Raw genomic sequence first — 22,500 nt, 5'->3', positions numbered from 1 at the left:
TAAATATATATATATATATATATATAGTATATATATATATTATATATAATTATATATATATTATATATATATATATATATATATATATATATATATAATATTATATATATATATATAGGCGCAGAGTGGCTGTGTGGTAAGTAGCTTGCTTACCAACCACATGGCTCCGGGTTCAGTCCCACTGCGTGGCACCTCAAGCAAGTGTCTTCAACTATAGCCTCGGGCCGACCACAGTAGATTTCGTAGACGGAAACTGAAAGAAGCCTGTCGTATATATATATATATATTATATATATATATATATATATATTATATATATATATATATATGTGTGTGTGTGTGTGTGTTCCCCCGACATCGCTTGACAACCGATGCTGGTGTGTTTACGTCTTCGTAACTTAGCAGTCCGGCAAAAGAGACCGATAGAATAAGTACCAGGCTTACAAAGAATAAGTCCGGGGTCGATTTGCTCGACTAAGGCGGTACTCCAGCATGGCCACAGTCATATGACTGAAACAAATGAAAGAGTAAAAGAGTATATATATAGGCAGAATTCACAAAAAAAAACAAAAGACGAAGTATAATACATAGCACCAATTGTTATTATTGCTTTTATTATTGCTGTTGTCGTCCTTATAATCCATCAGGCTTATAATCAATGTCGGTTTAGCTGTGACATTCCCTATTTTATTCAAAAATACCGCCTGTAGGTCGATGTGTTCTTCGGTGCCTATTTCTCAGTATCAATTCAAGGGGGAATTTACTAGCTATTTCTAATAGATCTTGTAGTCTCGTACTGGTTCCATCGCTGGCTTTGAGTGACAGAATTCTAATGCGTAATACGTAATGTTATACAGAATGCTAATTATACAAAGTTTGACTGACTTAAAAGCTTTCAGAATGATGCTTCATTGAGGATATTTACGGCACCATGATAAAGACTATCCTGTTCTTAAATCAGCCAGGTCTTTATTTAAAGACCGGAATCTCAGGAACGTTAATAGGGTTAGAATCTTTGGTGCGTTAATGACGCCAGAAAATTCAATTAGATTCGAATCGCAAATTCAATTTACGGTGAAGTTTTCACTGTATCAGATACATACATACATGCATAAACACATACACACACACATATATATATGCATGTATGTATATGTATAATTATGTACGATATATATATATATATATATAATATATATATTATATATAATATATATATATTCCATATGTATATATGTATAGATGTGCGTGTGTAGGTATATATATATGTATGTGTGTATATATATATAATAACAAGGTAAAAGTTTTTATTTTTCATTCCATTTGAAGATGCTCTTCTTGAAATGTGGTTTGGTCGTTTTGACTACTTCTTCTAGCATGTAAAAACTGCCTATGAAGACAGTTTTCTCTTGTATTTAAATGTACACTATTTTAAATTAAATGTATATATATATATGTATATATAACTATACATTCGTACAACAGATTGATACATACATAAATACATACATACAAACAAACAACCATACATACATGCATTCATACATACATACATACATACATACATACATACATACATACATACATACATACATACATACATACATACATGTAAAACAACTACAAGAAAAAACTATTTATTAAAACAAAATTCATTGATAAATATTTGTTTCATTAGCTTTTAGATGGACCGGAGAATCACAGGACGTTGTTGACGAAGAAGTGCGGTAGATCTCAGCCAGAAACGGTCATCTCCAAAACCAATGAGGTAGCCCTCAATTTCTTTTCTGATAACAGCAAAGTCTACAAAGGATTTGAAATAGAATATGTAGGTGAGTACACAGAGGAATCTTGTATATACACATGCGGACTTCCGATACCAGCATATTTCTCTTTTCTTTTCTTCTTGTATTTGAAAAGGCGATCTTTTCCTAAAATACTCTTTTTGCTTTCAGTCAGTCATATCACCTTTACATAATTTGCTTATTCTTCGTCAGCATTGCTAGGAGGATTTTCAAAGATTTATCTCTTTGCACAGACGTATACTCACTCAAATACACATACATGCCGGACACCTATAGACAAGTGCATGCATACATGCATACATATACACACATATATAATGTTTTGATTAAGAGCTTGTATATCATTCTTTCTATTTATTTATCTATCTATCTATCTAGCTATCTACTTAATTATCTATCTATATGTCTGCCGGTTTATATGTAATTATCTGTATGCGTATGCCTGTATTTATAAATATATATATGTGTGTGTGAGTGTGTTTGTGTGTAAATGTGTATGTGTATAAATGTATATATATATATATATTTGTGCATGTATAGGTATATAGTGAGAATTTACAAAAAAAAAGACGAAGATGGGTATGTAAATAACATTGTTTAACGCTCAGTAAGTGAGAAAGTATTTTACGTTTCGAGCCTATGCTCTTGGACAGAAATATATATATATTTATATATATATATATATATATATATATATATATATATATATATATATATAATATATATATATATATACACACACATATATATTAACTATACATACAACATACATACAACACACCACACACACATATATATATATAGTACCACATAAATACAAACATGCATGTACATGTGTTATGTGTGAATATATGTATATGTATGTGTCTTTGTATAGACATACACGCATCTACATACATGTGTTGGACAAAATAATGGTAATACCTTAAAATTTCAAACAAATTTATTTTAAAATTAGGTAGGACCGCCTTTGGCAGTAATTACACCTTGAATTCTTCGAGATATACACTCGTACAATGTTTGAGTTGTTTCTAAAGGACTTTTGTCAATTCTTCAGCTAAAACAGTCTCCAGTTCATGTAGTGATGATGGTGGAGGATATCGACTCCTTACTTTTTTTTCTAAAATGCACCATAAATGATCAATAATATTGAGATCTGGGGAGTCTGGTGGCCAGATAAGGTGTTCAACTTCATTAGAATGTTCCTCGTGCCATTCAGCAACAACTTTAGCTGTGTGAATTGGTGCATTATCCTCTTGAAAGATTGCTTTTCCCTCCGGTGACAGTTCTGCAACCATTGGATGAATTCGATCAGATAAAACGCTTAGTCTTGACTATTAATTCTGCCATGAAGGGAAAACATTGGGCCGGCGGATTCCCAAGATATAGACCCCACCCCAGATCATCACAGATCCTCCTCCATACTTAACAATTGGAAGAAGGCAGTCTGGGTCAAATGCTTCTTTTGGCTGTCTCCACACGTATACTCGGCCGGAGGTCGGAAATAAGGTAAAGGATGACTCGTCCGAGAAAATAACATTCTTCCACTGCTCTAGGAACCAATTCTATAGGTTTTTACTCCACTCTAAACGCTTTGCAACGTTTGTTTTTGAAAGTAGTGGTTTTCTCATTGCAGCCCTCCAGTGAAATCCGGCTTTGTGCAGCTCTCGGCGAATAGTTTTTGTGGAAACTGGGTTCTCGAGGTGGTCATTAAGCTCAGCAGTAATTTTGACCTCTTTGAAAGTTCGATAGATCTGTCATTTTAATGAATTTTAATTATCTTTTTCTTATGATATCTGAAAAGAAACAGCAATTTTAGCAAAACATATTAAGCAACATTAATAATAAATCAAAAAGCAAAAATAAACAAGCTTTTGACAGTTTTATAGATATTTCAAAATTATGATGCTATGGTGCAAGGTGTTTCCATTATTTTGTTCAACGCCTGTATATTCAGTCTGATCAATACGTATCCGGCCTGTTACCATAGAAACGAAGCTAAAACACGCAGAGTAGAGCCGCTTGGTGGAGATTGACCTTGAACTCCGCTGTGCATGCGCACTAAGTTTTAACGTTCTAGCTCACCTCCGCTGATTACAGCAGTGCTTGGAAGGAACGTGTGTAGCGTGTGACTGTCTCATTAACCATTGACAGAAAAATTTGAGCAGAGAATCTGCATCAGATTTTGTCAAAAGCTTGATGATACCAGCTCAGGGGCCTACGCAAAGTTTTCAAAAGTTTTTCATCGTTCTCCACACAATGAAGGAGAACTTGTGCAGCTGAAATCCGACTGTCTTTTTGATCAGCTGAAAGCAGATTTAGCACAAATTTAGCAGACATACGTCTCATACCCAAAACTTCAATGATAATGGACTGAACGGAGCCGTTACTAATCTGCACATCCTCTGATAACTCACAAATGGTGATTCGACGATTTCTTCTCACATCTGCATGCACATCTGCGAATGTTTTTCTCAGTCCTACTGGTCCTGGGTCTCCGAGAACGTTCGTCAATATCGACAATTTTGACAAGTGTACCACTCGTACACTTGTGTGTGACTCATGCACTCCTCTTCATACATTTTCTTCGACTTTGCGCAGGCCTCTGAGCAGATATCGCCATACCAACTTTCTCTGCCATGGTCAATGCGACAATCACACGCTACACACCTTCCTTCGAAGCACTGCTGTAAACAGCGGAAGTGAGTTAGAACGCTAAAACTTAGTTCGCATGTACAGTAGAGTTCTAGGACTATCTTTGCGAAGTAGTTTCAATGTGGGTACCTTAGCTTCGTTACTATGGCCGCATGTATATAGATTTACACATAGAAGTTACAAAATAGAGATGTGAAATATATGTGTGTGGGAGGCGTGGGGTCATGATAATTAAATTCTCTGTTAATGATGAGATAATTGGGGTACCGTTGGCAATAGCTATTTATACAGACACACACATGCATACATATAGAAATACTTCATACACACACATACATACATGCAAAATGCACACATACATATACGTACATGCATACAAAATGCACACATACATATACGTACATAAAGATACCCACCCACATTACTTGCATACTTGCACATACATATATTCATTCCTACATACACACACACACGCACACATACATACATACATACATGTATATACAAACACATACAGAGATGCCCATACATACACAGCTATTTCGTACGTTCACATATACAGGCATACATACATACATGCATACATACAGACAGACAGACAGACACACACACACACACATATATATAAATACATATATACATTTTCATAAGTGTTTGTATGTGTGTATGTATGTGTCAGTATAAGGGTGAAAGGGATGTTAGCAAGATTATGTTGCAAGCGACAGATAAGGCGGTCTTGTTACCAAGGTGATGAAGTGATAATTTGTAAACACGGATGGAGGTGGTTGCACAGAGGTGTTAAATTTGTGATAAGATTTAAATGAGGAGACAGACAGGCAGATAGATAGATAGATAGATAGAGATAGAGAGAGAGAGAGAGAGAGGGAGAGAGAGAGAGAGAGAAACAGACAGACAGATAGAGTGGCAAGATTAAAGTATATGATAGATAATCTACTGATGTATGAGAGAAACAAAGTTGTAGAATTACTGAACAGAGCCAAAGGTAACTTGTAATGGCGATGATGGTGGTGGTGGTGCTGGTACTGGTACTGGTGCTGGTGGCGGGGGTGGGGGTGAGATGGGGGTAGTGGTGGTAGTGGTGGAGGTGGTTGTGGTGGTGGTAGTAATGGTGATGGTGGTGGGGGTAAAAATGTACAATGATGTTGAGTTGTTTGGATATATTGGTATGTTGTGAGAAAACTGAAGTAGCTGACATTTCGGAACTGTCCAGAGAGAGAGAGAGAGAGAGAGAGAGAGAGAGGCGGAGGAGGAGGAGGAGACTGAAATGTGAGACGGAAGAAAGAAGAAAGAAAGAAAGGAAAAGAAAGAATGGTATTATTTTCAATCTCCCTTTCCCCTCTCATCCTTTCTGACTTCTCTGTCTCTCTCTTTCTCTCCTTATTTCCATTTCAAACTCAGTCACACTCTCCAACTCTTTTTCTTTCTGTCTTTCTCTCTCGCTATCACATACTCTTTCACTGGACCCCCATTGTTCTCCCTCTCTTTGTCTCTCTTTTACCTCTCACTTCTCTCTCTCTCTCTCTGTCTTTATCACTCTCACTGTCTCTTTTGCTCTCTCTTTTTATCTATCCCTTGCTTTCTCCCCATCCTTTCTCTCTCTCTCAACGAAGAAGAAGATTCTATCCCAAAATATTAGATTCCCCTTCATCATGCGATACAAACTAATCTCAAGCTAATGTACTTCATTATACAAATCTTGTGAAATCTATGTTTCGCTGATAAATTCATAACAATAACGAAATAAGAAAAGAGTTGTCTCCCGTGCTTGTCAAAATTCTAATTTATTACGCAGACAAAAGGACCAGGGAGAAGGGACAATGATTTACATCAACCTCAATACTTGATTGGTATATAATTTTACTGATCTCAGAAGAATAAAATGCAAAGTCAACTTCAGTGAGATTTGAACTCGTAACATAAACAGCCAGCGCTTTATCGGTTCTGCCATAATGAATAATATTAGACAGTGATGCTTTTTTTTTACCTTTTGTGAAGGAGAGGATGTATCTATGGCCTGTTTACTTTTGAACGCCACTGAGAGAGTTAGGAGGAAGGGAGGAAGTTATCCTTAAACTGGAAACAGGGCTCTAATATTTGCAACAGAAGTGGATTCCGTTAAAGAAACCCCAAGAACCAGATGACGGTGTTAAACCAGATGGAGGTTTAAATCTTCCCACCCATGGACTCAGAACGTAAAGAAACAGAATAAATACATATATGCTTCTCTCTCTCTCTCTCTCTCTGTCCCTCTCTATTTCTAAGTATATATATATATATATATATATATATATATATATATATATATATATATATATATATATATATATGAATAAAAAATGGAGTTAACGCAGGTGTAAACAAATATTTTACTTCGACACATGTTTCGAAAATTCCACTGATACTATTCAAAAGAATAAATGGTTATAACAATGCAATCTTCCTTCGGGAAAGTGAAAAAAACGAAACTCGTCAATACGACATTTTAGCAAAAAATTATGGATTGTATAGGATAGACAGATAGACAGAACGCTATTAATATTGTTTAAAAAACGTTATATGATATAACGTCATAAGTAGCTATTATAAACAAGGAGTTACAACACCTTTACTTGTGAGATTTTTGCTGCCCTGGTAACTATTTATTTATTTTTCCGTGTTAATTGTTAACAAGGTAAAAATACATTCATCTATTTATATATATATATATACACACACATATAAATACATGTATGCTCACACTTATAAGTACATACATATCTGTTTATTTTCTCATTCCTTTCTGTTGAAGAGCGTAGGCTCGAAACGTAAAACACTCTTTCATTTTTCCCAAGCGGCAAACAAATACATTTGCTTGTTGTTCATACACCTGTCTTCGTCTGTTGTTTTTCTATAAATTTTAACTATATATAACATACATACATACATACATACATACATACATACATACACACACATACACACACACACACACATATATATATATATATATATATATATATATATTATATATATATATATATATGAATGTATGTATGTATATATGTATGTATGTATGCATGCGTGTATGTATGTATGTATGTATGTATGTATGTATGTATGTATAAAGTGAATTCTTGTGTTTTTAATCCAAAATGGAGGCGAACACAAATTTCTCTATGTGTTCGGCTTGAAGAATTGTTTAGAAATTTCCTAATGAAACAAATGGTAGCCTTAATAGACAAATTTTCATCCATCTTTGCGGCATTGTGCACTCATTCTCCTGCTATGTGTTCCGGTTATTTGCTTTCTGAGGTCAAATCCAGCTGAGATCATCTTTGCATTTCATCTTTACAGGGTCGATAAATAAAGTAGGAGACAAATACTGAGGCGGACGTTTACATTATCTCCCTCTCTCCCTCTCTCGCGCGCTCCATCTTGCTCGTTTTCTCCGTCTGTCTCTCTTTCTTGTACGCTTACTCACTCTCTCCGTACCTTTCGCTCCTTCACTGGCTCTCTCCTCCCCTGTATTGCACTCTTTGTCCCTCTCGCTCTCTCTCTCTCTCACAGTCTTTCTTACTCTCAGTTTCTCCCGGTCTTTGTCTTTTCCTTTATAGTTCTATCTGCCTCACTTTCTTTCTCTTTGTTGCTTCTCTCTCTTTCTCTCCCACATTATCTCTTTAACACTGTTCCCAACTCATATCTCTCCCTGTCTGTCTGTCTCTCTCTCTCCCTCATTATCTCTTTAACACTGTCCCCCAACTCACATCTCTCTCACTCTCTGTCTCTCTCTCCTCTCTCTCTCTCTCTCTCTCTCTCTCTCTTCTCTCTTTCTCTCTCTCTCTCTCCCTCAGGCTTTCGAAATCGTATACGTTGGGCTGTGAAAAGAGTTGTATGACACCAGTAACAGCGTCCGTTTCTCCAGAACAGTTTTGAATTAGGTGTAACCGAAATTTAGTGATAGAAAATCAAATATGACACTGAAAACGCCTAAGGATGCCTCGATGCGCAGTACAACAGGAAACGGAAGCTAAGTCTATTCTAAAGTCTAAACACCTCAGAGCAAGATATATGAAATTTATATACACATTTATAGTTTTGTTAAGCGGTGTCGAGTATTACATTTCTATAAATAATAATAATAATATTTTACTTATATATATATATATATATATAAATTTTATATGTGTATATATGTGTGTGTATATATTTGTATCTATCTATCTATCTATATAAATAGATATATATATATATATATATGTGTATGTATGTATGTATGTATATGTATATGTATATATATAAGGTATTTTTTATGAGCTCAAAGCTTATAGCGATCACCGTGTAAATGGAAGTAGGCGAATGGAAAACCTACTTTCTTCTGTAAAGGGTTTATTTGCCCTATCATTCGACTATTTTCCATAGTCATTTGCATGGCAATCGTTATAAGCTTTAAGCTCATAAAAAATACCATATATATATATATATATATATATATATATAATATATATGTGTGTATATGTATATTTTATATAAGTGTTGTGTGTATATATATATATATATATATATATATATATATATATACAAATATATATAAATTATAAATATATATATACACACACACTTATATATACATATGAAATTTCATATATACTAGCTGATGTACCCGATAATTTCCGGGAAAGCGGGGCTTTTCCCTTGCTTCCGTTCTCATAATTGTTCCGCTAATCCAGTAGCATAGTATGTACCTCTTAAACGAAGTGTGTACCTCTTAAAACGGTTTCTGTGCATTTATTGAGAATACCGAACTGTCTTACACAGGATCTTGTTTTTAGGAATTCCCAATAAGTTATGAATACCCAAATTGTGAAGTCAGTTATGTAATAGCATGAAATTAATTACCCGATAGTAAGAATTCAAATAAAGTATCCCCCCCAAAAGGCTTTAATACGTTCTTAGGGTATGTAGGACTTAGGAAGAATTACTAATAAGGTATGTATACTAAAATCGTGAAGCTTGTTACAGGCTAACCAGATATGAAATATGAGATAATAACTATGAAAAAAATTTTAGTACGTTCGCAGAGAATATTACCCTCAGTGACGCAAGTGTGGTATATTTGTGAATAAATCACTAACCGAAATAAGTGAATTTATTGTTTAGGAAAACACTATTTACTTGTTTAAGCGTTGTACTGGAGAAATTGCAAAAATAACTAAGAAATAAGCATACTCAAATTGATTTATACGAAATAATTTACGAACAAGAATGGGTTATTTCCCTTGGCTAAATATAAGGATCCCTTTCAGGAGCGAAAGGGTTATTTCCCTTGGATATTTAAAAATACTATATTAGTTATATGTAGTACATATAAGAATCCCTTCCAGGGGCCCTATTATTGTATTTTTCAACAATCTAAGCATGTCACTAGTTTTTCAGACATGAGTTCTACTCTTGTGTCAAGTTTCATTAAAATCGATAAAACGATGTAGGAGGAGTTTGATAACAACACCACAAACAAACACACCCACAGATTTTCACATATGTAGTAGATATACATATGTATGAAATTTATACACACACACACACACACACACACACATATATATATATATATAATATATATATATATATATGCGTGTGTATATATGCCGACAGAAATTTCTAAAAAGTTCCGTTATTATCGTATCGGCCCCGATTCAGAGTTAAATCATAAGAATTCTCCTCGTCAGTGATAAATACAGTAAGAAATAAATGAAATACTTCCGATAATAAATTCGTCATTATTGACGGCATACATACATAATGTATATACATATATATACATATATATATATATATATATATATATATATATATATATAATATATACATATATATATATATTATATATATATATATATATATATATATATATATGGTGTGTGTGTGTGTGTGTGTGTGTGTGTGTGTGGTGTGTGTGTGTGTGTGTGTGTAAAAAAGAAGTTTGAAAACGCCACTATATTAGATAAATTTTAATTTTCTTATGAATTTTACATGTTTCGGTTCTTGAAAAAATGAACCTTATCAAAAATATTATAAAAAGTATTAGACGACAAAAATACGGATTAAGAAAATCACAACTTTAATTGTTGAATTCACCATACAAAACTGACGATCGTTTCAGCTGTATCGACATATAGTTAGATACAGAAAATATTATTCAAATTAATATATTCGGAAATACATGTTATTACAACGTTTTCAAGGCGATTCAAAATTAATGAAATTAGAGCGTTTAAAATAGAAAATAGCATAACGTAGAATAACAAGTGAATCATTGACTAAACTGCATTCTACATCTTAAAGTAATAAAACCTGTACAATATTGTGAGGATAAGTTGATAGTTATTTTGATTTTAATCTCGTAATTCATTTTTGTTTCTGATAATTCGTCATTATGACGGTACATACATACATACATAAGTAATATACACATTCTGAGCTGATGATGATAGATGTTGACTATCTTAACGTATCTCAATAAGCTTGCGTACATATTGCTGAATGGCAAACATAATACCTTACATAATAGTGTTAAAAAAGTTTTTATGATATCTAATGATCATATATATACTATTATATAATATATATATATATTTTTTTCTTTACTACCCACAAGGGGCTAAACATAGAGGGACAAACAAGGACAGACAAAGGGATTAAGTCGATTACATCGACCCCAGTGCGAAACTGGTACTTTATTTATCGACCCCGAAAGGATGAAAGGCAAAGTCGACCTCGGCGGAATTTGAACTCAGAACGTAACGACAGACGAAATACCGCTTAGCATTTCACCCGGCGTGCTAACGTTTCTGCCAGCTCGCCGCCTTTATATATATATATATATATATACATATACATATTGGGTTGGTGCATAATTATTGCGGCTTTTTTCAACAAATTTTATTCAACAAAAACAATAACATGTAGCAAAAACATCTTTAAATGATTATACCGGACCATATTCACCATCTACTTAATTACTGCTTCCCATTTGCTTGGCAGACGGTCAGACCGTCATTTAAAGATGTTTTTGTTAAATATTGTTATTCTTTTTGTTGAATAAAATTTGATGAAAAAAAGCCGCAATAATTATACACCAGGCCATATATAAATAAATATAATGTAGGTAGGTAGGGTAGATCCCAGCTGTTTCCGATTCAAGTGCATTTAATCCATAATTACAATCCAAAATGTTGACCCAATTGCTACTATATGCTAGTTCAGAATACATGTTAAAATTGAGGATGATGGAAATATTTGCAGAGTTATTGTATAACAAAACAGGAAACTGGACATTTCTGGGCTTTATTTATTCACCGTTACACGTGTTTCGTTTGCTAATAGGAATTACAAAATTTTACGTGTTAGATAGACATGTAAACGGTTCATCGAAACGTAAAATTAGTATTATTTAATTTACGTCTGAATAATTTCTGATAGAAATTTCCTTACATGTCTATTTAACATGTAAAACTTTGTAATTTTTATTAGCAATTTCCAAATACATACATGTATGTGCATATGTGTGCATGTGTGTGTGAGTGTATGTTTGTAAGTATGTGTGTATGTATGCGTGTGTGTGTGTGTGTGTTGTGTGTGTGTGTGTGTGTTTTAAGGTGTGATTATTCAGTTGTATTTCAAGATTTCTTGCCAATAGAAGAACAGCCTGTTTTTAACCTAGATCCAAGGCTTCTTCAACAATATCAACAGGGTATGTATGTATGTATGTATGTATGTATGTATGTATGTATGTATGTATGGGAGGATGGATGGATGTGTACATGCAGATTTGTATGTTTTGTTTTGTATGTTTTGTTTTATGATCATATATACCTAAAAAATAAAATACCGGAACGTTTTAGACGTTTTTACAGTTCCAGTGAGGGATTGGATCTGTAGTATTCGAATTAGGTTTCTCCTTTCTATTTTTGAGAAGCCTAATTTCTCAAAATTGGTATTTAGGCATTGTGTTACATATCCCAGGGCCCCAATAAATTACAGGCATAAACCAGAACTTGTAATCTGGATAGAGTAACTGCAGATATTTTAATAGTTCAGCATATAGTTTCTCTTTTTCACTGATCTCCAGCTTTATGTTAACATATGCTGGGGAGCTAATGTATGTAGGGACAAGAAACGAAGAAATGATGCTCCGTTTAATGTCGATGTATGTAGTTGTCGGTATGCGTATGTGTATGTATGCGTATGTATGTATTTATGTATTTTATGTAGTTTAGTCAGATGCTGTGCCATGGTGGAGCGAAGAAATGATGTCGTATTAAGTCCGAATTTGAGTGATTGTTTTGTGTGTGTGGTTGTGTGTGTGTATGTGTGTGGTCATGGTTGTGTGTGTGTGTGTGTGTGTGTGTGTGTGTCCGAATATGAGTGTGCGTTTGTGTACGAATAGGTATGTTGATGCGTTGGTGTACATGTTTGATTGAAAATAGATTTTCTTTGCAGCGTAAATATTGGTTTCAAATTTTGCCACAAGGGCAGCAATTTCCGGGGAGGTGGTAAGTCGATTACATCGACCCGAGTACTCAACTGGTACTTATTTTATCAACCCCGAAAGGATGAAAAGCAAACTCGGTCTTGCAGGCATTTGAACTCAGAACGAAAAGATGGACGAAATGCCGTGTGCTAACGATTCTGAAAGCTCACCGCTTTTGTAGCGTAAATATCGAGTCACCAAAAGTGAAGTGGAAAAACATTTTAAATTCTGTTGTTACGTCATAATCACTTGTGATGTAATAATAATAATGTGTGTAAATATGTATGTGAGTGTGTATTTCGGTTAATGAGCGTATGTTAGTTATTGATGTATGTATATATATATATATATTATATATATATAATATATATATATATATAATATATAGTATATATATAATATATATATATATATATATAATATATATATATAATATATATATATATATATATATACATATATATATATATATATATATACCTGTTAGTGAACGTATAAACGTATATTATGCTCATTTATCTGGTGTTTTCTCTTCATCGACTGTCATTCATTCTTTTGTCTCTCTTCATCCTACTTGATTGAATTGTTAAGAATTACCCGCATTATTTATATAGGCCTAGGCGTGGATGTACGGTAAGAAGCTTACTTCCCAACCACATCGTTCTGGGTTCAGTCCCACTATGTGGCACGTTAGGCAAGTGTCTTCTACTATAGTCACGGGCCGACCAAAGCCTTGTGAGTGGAGTTGGTAGACAGAAATCATGTGATTGGGAAGCAAACTTCTTACCATACAGCCACTATTGTGTCTACACACGCACACGCACGCACACACACACACACACACACACACACACACACACAACACATACGCACACATATATAGGGGTAGCCAGAAGAAACTGAAATTTTGCAATATTATTTTATTCACTTAGTTTGACATATTTGCATTTTTATCGCCTTCAAAATATTATCTATTTGAAACAATGCATCGGTCCAGACTCGTTTTCTACTGTTCGAAGCTGTTCTAGAACAGGAATTCATGCCTTTTAACGCCTTAGTCGTTCTTACATCTTCAAAACTTACTTTAAGGAGTTTTTTCATTCGGGGAACAAAAATAGTCGCAGCGAGCAAGATCAATTTCTATTTGTTCTTTCAGTTCACGACATGCATCCAGTTATAACTGCTTTTGATGTTCCGTGAGCAAGCGAGGAACAAATTTTGCTACAACTCTTTTCATTCGCAATTCCTCGCTCAAAATTCGTTGGCAGGAGCTCCAGCACACACCATTCATATCAACAAGTTCTTCAATTGTTCAGCGATAGTCCTCCAAATTCAGTTCATGAATTTTCATGGTGTTTTCATTCGTTCTTGGTCTTCAAGCGACAAGTGACCGTTTCTAAAGCATGAAAACCATTCGGAAACTTGTGCATTGCTCATGGCAGCGTCCTTGTAAGCTGTTTGAAGCATGACAACTGTTTCGGTCGCCGTTTGACCCAGCAGAGACCAATTTCACAGAAGCACGCTGTTCCTTCGTTTTAGCCATCGCAAAAATCGTCGAACAGGGAAGAAGCACTACAAAACAAAGACGCACCACATGGCAGTACGATCTCACTCAACGATGCTGATCGGCAGACTGATGCTTGAGGGTTGCATCAAGTGACTACCGGCAGAAGCCTGAACTAGAATGGTCTCGTCCCACAGAGAACATTTTTGGTTACTATTGGGTACCTCCTTGATTATCTCTTACTTGTTACAGGCATTACGCATACGCAGCGCGTGCACACACACATACACACACATATATATTATTGAGATGTTGATATCAGCCTGCGATGAAAGCGAGTGAATGGGGAATGCTCAGTGGTATTTATATTCGATTGAGTCACCCCACTTCATCCCAAGCCCCAATTGTCCATTTACGCATCTTACGAGACCGATTAAAAATGTATCAGTAAGTATGACATAATGTACTGGCACTGTTATAATCAACTAAATTCCTTTGAAATCAGTTCCCAAGCATGGCAACTGTCCAATGACTGTAACTTGTGAAGCAAGATTAGAAGAATAGAAATGAAAGTCCACAGTTATTTAACAGATATGGCCGATGTTGAAGGCGTGGTCAACAATTGGGCTTCTTTTGTTTTTGCATTTTTAGGTAGTGTGCTTCGAGGCCTGTATTATCGTATATTGTCCTTCCATTTTTTAAGAGATGATGTGGTTTTATATAGATTTCTTTGTTATATCTTGAAGATCAAGCTGCCGCATGAAAGCTTCCTCGTTGATTCAAAGAGATAATCTGCAAGCACGAACAGAGGTTGACTGTATAGAGATGTTAACCATGTGGTAAGATTAAATGGAGAGAAAGAGGGAGAGTAAGTAGAAAAAGAAGGTTGTTAGAAGGAGGGAATGAAGAGTGAGTGAGAGTGAGACAGTGGAAGTAAGAGGACGAAAGAGTTAAAACTATATGAAAGATAAATCACGTATGTTTTAGACAGAGTTCTAATTTAACTGCGTTTACAATGTTAGAGAAGTAAGGGTTTAAAAATACGTTGGTTGCTTCTTTTTTCTGTTATTGTTATTAGTTAATCTTAGTTCTATGTTAGCTATGTTCGAGCAGAACTACGATCAAAGATATTCCAGCCGTGACAATTCCGTTTGTGGTGTGTATCTAGGACATTATACGGTACGAAGAGATTAGAGATAAACACGGTTGTTACAGATGACTTATGGCTTCTCACTTATTAATACCGCCATATTGATTAAACTCATTGCATATACTTAACAATACTCACAGGAAAATAAATAGTCAGAATCAAGGCAATAGGCACTTTCGTGTAATCGGTAATGCGATTGCCTTCCATGTCAGATACGTGGTTCGAGTCCCGTAGGCAAGACCTATATAAGAGATCAACCGGAACCCGGAGAAGTAAGGAGTGACCTGTAACTTTTAGCTGACCACTTCCCACAAAATAATCTCACAGCTGCTTTGAATTTGAAGGGGACATCCCACACCTGGAACCCGAAAGCAGGCTTGTCTTGCTTTGCTGAATTTATCTCGGAAGCTCTGCCTCTGGAAGATATAAAAGACGATAAACGTCGCCCTTTTCAAGCCTAGCCAGGCTCATGGACCCGGTTTCCCGGTTTCTGTGGCGTATGTGTCCCCCCCCCAGCTGGAGGGGACGCCAGTCCATCGCAGCGTTACTCAAGGAACAGGAAGAGTGAGTGAGAGAAAGTTGTGGCGAAAGAGTACAACATGGGTCGCCACCACCCCCTGCCGGAGCTCGTGGAGTTTCTAAGTGTTTTCGCTCAATAAACACACACAACGCCCGGTCTGGGAATTGAAACCGTGATCCTCCGACCGCGAGTCCGCTGCCCTAACTACTGGGCCATTGCGCCTCTACTCTGGAAGATTTACTGTTCCCTTTTTCTGTCCTAGTTTCTTTGCACGAAAATCTCTTATATCATTTGTATTTGAAATCTTAGCTGTTGTTATATAGCTTGTCACTGTTCATAGTTTTGGCACTTGCTATCGTCATAAACTTTGTTATTAAGAGTGGTACTTGACTGTATTTGATAGAATGCTCGATTAGTATAACAGTTTGTTTCTGGTGACTAAGAGTCTACGAAATTATCTCTGATATTCATGTGATAGGCTTTGATATAGCACTAGGCTGGAAGATGGAGATACAGCTTTTTTATGAAAAAGAGTCTGTGGACAATCAGAAATACTTTGCTTTGAGGTCTTACCGAAGTACGTTGCCACTTCGGGCTAAAACACTACAGGTTCGGTAATGCTGTCAGTCAGGCGTCGTCCACTTTGTCGGAAAGATCATAAGAAACCGATTGATAATGGCAAGTAAATGAGTATTGTTGATCTGTGAAATTACACACACACACACACGTATACACAAATATACACGCACGTACGCACACACATACATACACACACACACACACACACACACACACTCATACACATATACGCACGCATACACACATGCATGCATACCTACCTACATACGTATGTACATAAATACATGCTGAGACCCCCTTCGGTCTCAGAAAGTTACCTAGAAAGTTATCCTCCCAGGCACAAGTCCGGGCAAGGTTGTTTATGGAAGACCAGCAGTCGCCCATGCATACCGGTCTCCGCTCTTCACGCTACCGGTGTTATCCAAAGGAAAGGCAAAGAGCGATACAGCTTGGTACCTGTGACGTCGCAACTCATTTCTACAGCTGAGTGAACTTGAGCAACATGAAATAAAGTGTCTTGCTGAAGAACACAACACGCAGCCAGATCCGGGATTCGATCTCACAACCTCGTGATCGTAAGCTCGACGCTCTAACCACTGAGCCACGCGCCTTCACATACATACATACATACATACATACATACATACATACATACATACATACATACATATATGCATACATACGTATGCGTACATATTTTGCTTTTAGTAACATAGAGTATGTCGGACTAAATGATTACGATGTGCCTTGTTATATACTTAATGATATAATTATACTAGCGTGTATAAATGTATGTATGTATATATGTGCGTGCGTGTGTGTCTGTCTATATATATGCATATATCCATACATATACACACAGATATATAATCATTAGAAACGAATTATGTGCATACATTCATACACACATAAACATATACAGGTATACACACATACACATACATACATTCAATATGTGACCGCGTGTGTATCGTTGGCGATTATTTTCCTCTGTCTTCCCTTCCTTGGACCTTTCCTTTTTCTATGTTTCTGACGAAGAGCTCTGCTCGAAATGTTAAATCCTTCTTTCTTTCCTTTCCTGAACGTCCAATAACACTATACTTGTTCTACGCCCTCGCGTTGTGTTTTCTTGTTTGGATTAACTTTACATACATACATACATACATACATACATACATACATACATACATACAAACATACATACATACATGTCTAGAGCAGAGTATAGCTGAACTTAGGATCTTGGGGAGCGAATGCAAATCCTAAACCTCTCGAAAGAGCTGTTCTTCACTCCTGCTCCAGAGCGTCTGCTGCGGGGTCATTCCGAAAAGCTCTACCTGCGACGATTTCATCTCAATCGAAGGAGAGGAGCTTTCTCCGTCCGGGTTGCGGATCCGTGGGACAAGCTGCCAGACGAGATGGTGAAGATGCCGACGACCGCTTTGTTCAAAGCCTCCCTTGACCTCAAGTGGCCTGAACTCTTTACATGAACACCACCCTGTACTTAACTCCATTTGCTTTTGAGCCAAATTAACTAACTAACTAACTAACTAACTAACTAAATTCATAAAGTATAAATGATCACAGTATCTGGGACTATAAAAGTCAGCAAGTCCTTCTAAAGATTTAAAGATTGGCGGTTAAATCATCATAGTTTCCTTCACAACCTTGCTGCCAAGTAGGTGGCTGGTCAAAATTTACTCTAAATTAAAAAGAGGAAGAGAAAACATACATACATAATACATACATACATACATACATACATACATACATACATACATACATACATACATACATACATACATACATACATACATACATACACACATACATACATACACACATACACACATACATACATACATACATACATACATACATACATACATACATACATACATACACACATATATACAAACAAACAGATTATATAAACATCGTTAGCACAATCAATGTTACTAAACTCATTGTTATTCTTTGTCTCCACAGGGGTCTGTGAGAACACAATCACAGAATTGAAGGCTCTTATTGAAAGCCCTGGCTACCCAGAACTTCCGCCCCCTGGTGTTGTATGTAAATGGACGTTGAAAGGAGACAAAGACAACAGACCCGCCGTGGAAGTGAAGTCAATAAAACATTACTTTAAGATTTGCAGTCATTCTGGTTTAAAGGTGAGTCAGCTTCTTGCATTGTTTAAAATGTTGTATATCTTGTTGTTGTTGTTGTTGTTGTTCTTGTTGCATATATATATATATTATATATAATATATATATAGAGAGAGAGAGAGAGAGAGAGAGAGAGAGATTAAGACTCACATAAAGATAGAGCAAGGAGGCAAAGAGCTAAGCGAAGGCCATGATGCCCCTCCTTCTTTCTCTATTCCTCTTTCTCTCTCCCTCCTTCTCTCTCTTCCTCCTTCACTCTCTCTTTTCCTCCTCTCTTTCCCTTCATCTCTCAATCTTTCTCTCTCTCCCTCTCTCTCACTCTGTCTATCTATCTATCTGTCTGTCTATCTTTCTCTCTATCTATCTATCTATCTATCTATCTATCTATCTATCTATCTATCTATCTATCTATCTATCTATCTATCTGTCTTATCTATCTCTCTATCTTATCTATCTATCTATCTATCTATCTATCTATCTATCTATCTATCTTATCTATCTATCTTATCTATCTATCTATCTATCTATCTATCTATCTATCTATCTATCTATCTATCTTATCTATCTATCTATCTATATATCTATCTATCTTTCTGTCTGTCTATCTTATCTTACCAATATATCTATCTATCTATCTATCTATCTATCTATCTATCTATCTATCTATCTATCTATCTATCTATCTATCTATCTATCTATCTATCTGTCTTATCTATCTCTCTATCTTATCTATCTATCTATCTATCTATCTATCTATCTATCTATCTATCTATCTATCTATCTTATCTATCTATCTTATCTATCTATCTATCTATCTATCTATCTATCTATCTATCTATCTATCTCTTATCTATCTATCTATGACCTCTCTCACTGTGCAACTACGACGTTCCTAAAACGACTCGATTATTAGTTTAGCTGGCTGCAATAAACCGCTATCAGTGAACCCAGTAATAAATGTGGTGTGAGACATATATCAGGAGAGATTTACTTTATATCAAAACAATCGTCAGAGGACAGAGGAGAGAGAGAGAGAGAGAGAAAGTGAGAAAGGTGGGGTGAGAGACTAAAAAAACAATACATGACTACAAATAAACATAAATACACACACACACACACGTATATGTTAAACATATACATTCCTATACACACACACACACCACACAACACAACACACACACACACATGCATATATATATTATATATATATAATTATATATAATATATATATATATATATATATAATATATACATACGTATATATATATGTGTGTGCGTGTGTGTGTGTGAAGGCGTATGGCTCAGTGGTTAGATCGTGAGGTTGTGAGTTCGAATCCCGGACCGGGCTGCATGTTGTGTTCTTGAGCAAGACACTTTATTTCATGTTGCTCCAGTTCACTCAGCTGTAGAAATGTGTTGCGACGTCACAGGTGCCAAGCTGTATCCGCTGTTGCCTTTGCCTTGGATAACACTGGTGGCGTGGAGAGGGGAAGCCGGTATGCATGGGTGACTGCTGGCCTTCCGTAAACAACCTTGCCCGGACTTGTGCCTGGGAGAGTAACTTTTTAGGTGCAATCCCATGGTCAGTTATGACCGAAGGGGTTCTCAGCAGCAGTCAGCAGCATATATATATATATTATATATATATTTGTTTGTGTGTGTGCAAATGCATATATATGTGTGTGTGTGTGTGCAAATGTATATGTATATATGTGTGTGTGTGCGTGTGTGTTTATATATATATATGTATGTATGTACACATATACACACACTTGTATGTGTGTGTGCATAATACGATGATCATATGCAATGTTACACACATACACACACGCACATAATGAATCTCCGTCGTTCCACAAAAGAAGGATTTTGTTGTTCGATTAGCTAATTTTCTTGCCGTTTAAGTGGTTGAAGTGGTTGACACGTACGCTTACCGTAATTTTCAGGCAGAGTCCCCTGTGACTTCCTGAATTACAGGTGCAGTACTCGCAACGAGCTTCTATAGAGTTTCCATCTATCCAAATTTCACTCACAAATTTTGGGTGAACCTGAGGTTATAGAAAATTCACATTTGCCCGAGATACCTTGCTGTGGAGTCGAACCCAGTGTATTGTGTTTACATTTCTACAGGTTCTTTTGAAATTTTGGTAACTTATTTATTTGGTTACTCAGTAATGGTTGATTCTTTTCGAATCTAGGCACAAGGCCCGGAATTTGGGGGGAGGGGCAAGTCGATTAAATCGACCCCAGTGCGTGACTGGTACTTAATTTATCGACCCCGAATGGATGAAAGGTAAAGTCGACCTCGGCGGAATTTGTACTCAGAACATAAAGACAGAAAAAATACCTATTTCTTTACTACCCACAATGGGCTAAACATAGAGAGGACAAACAAGGACAGACAAACGGATTAAGTCGATTATATCGACCTCAGTGCGTAACTGGTACTTATTTAATCGACCCCGAAAGGATGAAAGGCAAAGTCGACCTCGGCGGAATTTGAACTCAGAACGTAGCGGCAGACAAAATACTGCTAAACATTTCGCCCGGCGTGCTAACGATTCTGCCAGCTCGCCGCCTTTACTAATGGTTGATTCAGAAGTGAGGTGACCTGCCGTATATATTTAGACCGGAAACAGAAACTGTGATGTTAATGATTTTATCAAGAGCAAAAATAATATAAATTATTTTAGCATCTCTTCCCTCTTCCCCAATATTTTTTTTTTTCTGTAGTACTTAAAAATATGAAACAAATTAGGCGCAGGCGTGGATGTGTGGTAAAAAAGTTTGCTTCCCAACCGAAGTTCAGTCCCACTCAGTGGCCCCCTGGGCAAGTGTTTTTTACAACAGCCTTGAGCCGAGCAAAACCTTGTGAGTGGGTTTGGTTAACGGAAACTCTGAAAGAAGCCCGTCGTACAGGCTTCTTTCAGAGTTTCTGGCGCATGACTCAGTGGTTAGAGCGTCGAGCTTACGATCGTGAGGTTGTGAGCTCGAATCCCGGACCGGGCTGCGTGTTGTGTTCTTGAGCAAGGCACTTTATTTCACGTTGCTCCAGTTCACTCAACTGTAGAAATGAGTTGCGACGTCACAGGTGCCAAGCTGTATCGGCCTTTGTCTTTGGATAACACTGGTGGCGTGGATAGGGGAGGCTGGTATGCATGGGTGACTGCTGGTCTTCCATAAACAACCTTGCCCGGACTTGTGTCTAGGAGGGTAACTTTCTAGGTGCAATCCCATGGTCATTCATGACCGAAGGGGGTCTTTACCCTTATATATATATATATATATATATAGAGAGAGAGAGAGAGAGAGAGAGAGAGAGAGGAGAAATGTATATACATATATAGATATATATACACATATATGTATGTGTGCGAGAGAGAGAGAAAAGAGAAAGAGAAAGAAAGAGCCTGTGTTTATGATTGTCGCTCACTCCACCACCACTGTTTGACAACCGGTGTTGGGTTGTTTCAGCCCTCATAACCTAGCGGTTCGGCAATAAGTGACAGACAGAAGAAGCACCAGACTTTATAAAAACAATAAGTGCTGGAGTCGATTTGCTCATTTAAACCCTTCAAGACACAGCCCCACT

General features: G+C 36.3%; 1 protein-coding gene across 3 annotated transcripts in view; it reads left to right on the top strand.

Annotated features, from left to right (window-relative positions):
- LOC115213895 (cadherin EGF LAG seven-pass G-type receptor 1) overlaps nucleotides 1-22,500 on the top strand; it is a 233,783-nt gene that overhangs the window by 29,881 nt on the left and 181,402 nt on the right. For all 3 annotated transcript variants that reach the window (XM_029782866.2, XM_036504669.1, XM_029782865.2), the window contains exons 4-5: nucleotides 1,679-1,832; nucleotides 18,733-18,914. In XM_029782866.2, the coding sequence (XP_029638726.1) occupies nucleotides 1,679-1,832; nucleotides 18,733-18,914 (336 nt within the window). The remainder of the gene's footprint in view (nucleotides 1-1,678; nucleotides 1,833-18,732; nucleotides 18,915-22,500) is intronic.

Source organism: Octopus sinensis, linkage group LG7 (assembly GCF_006345805.1).
Source record: "Octopus sinensis linkage group LG7, ASM634580v1, whole genome shotgun sequence".
NCBI classification, from domain to species: Eukaryota; Metazoa; Mollusca; class Cephalopoda; order Octopoda; family Octopodidae; genus Octopus; species Octopus sinensis.
This window is presented reverse-complemented; position numbering and strand designations above follow the sequence as displayed.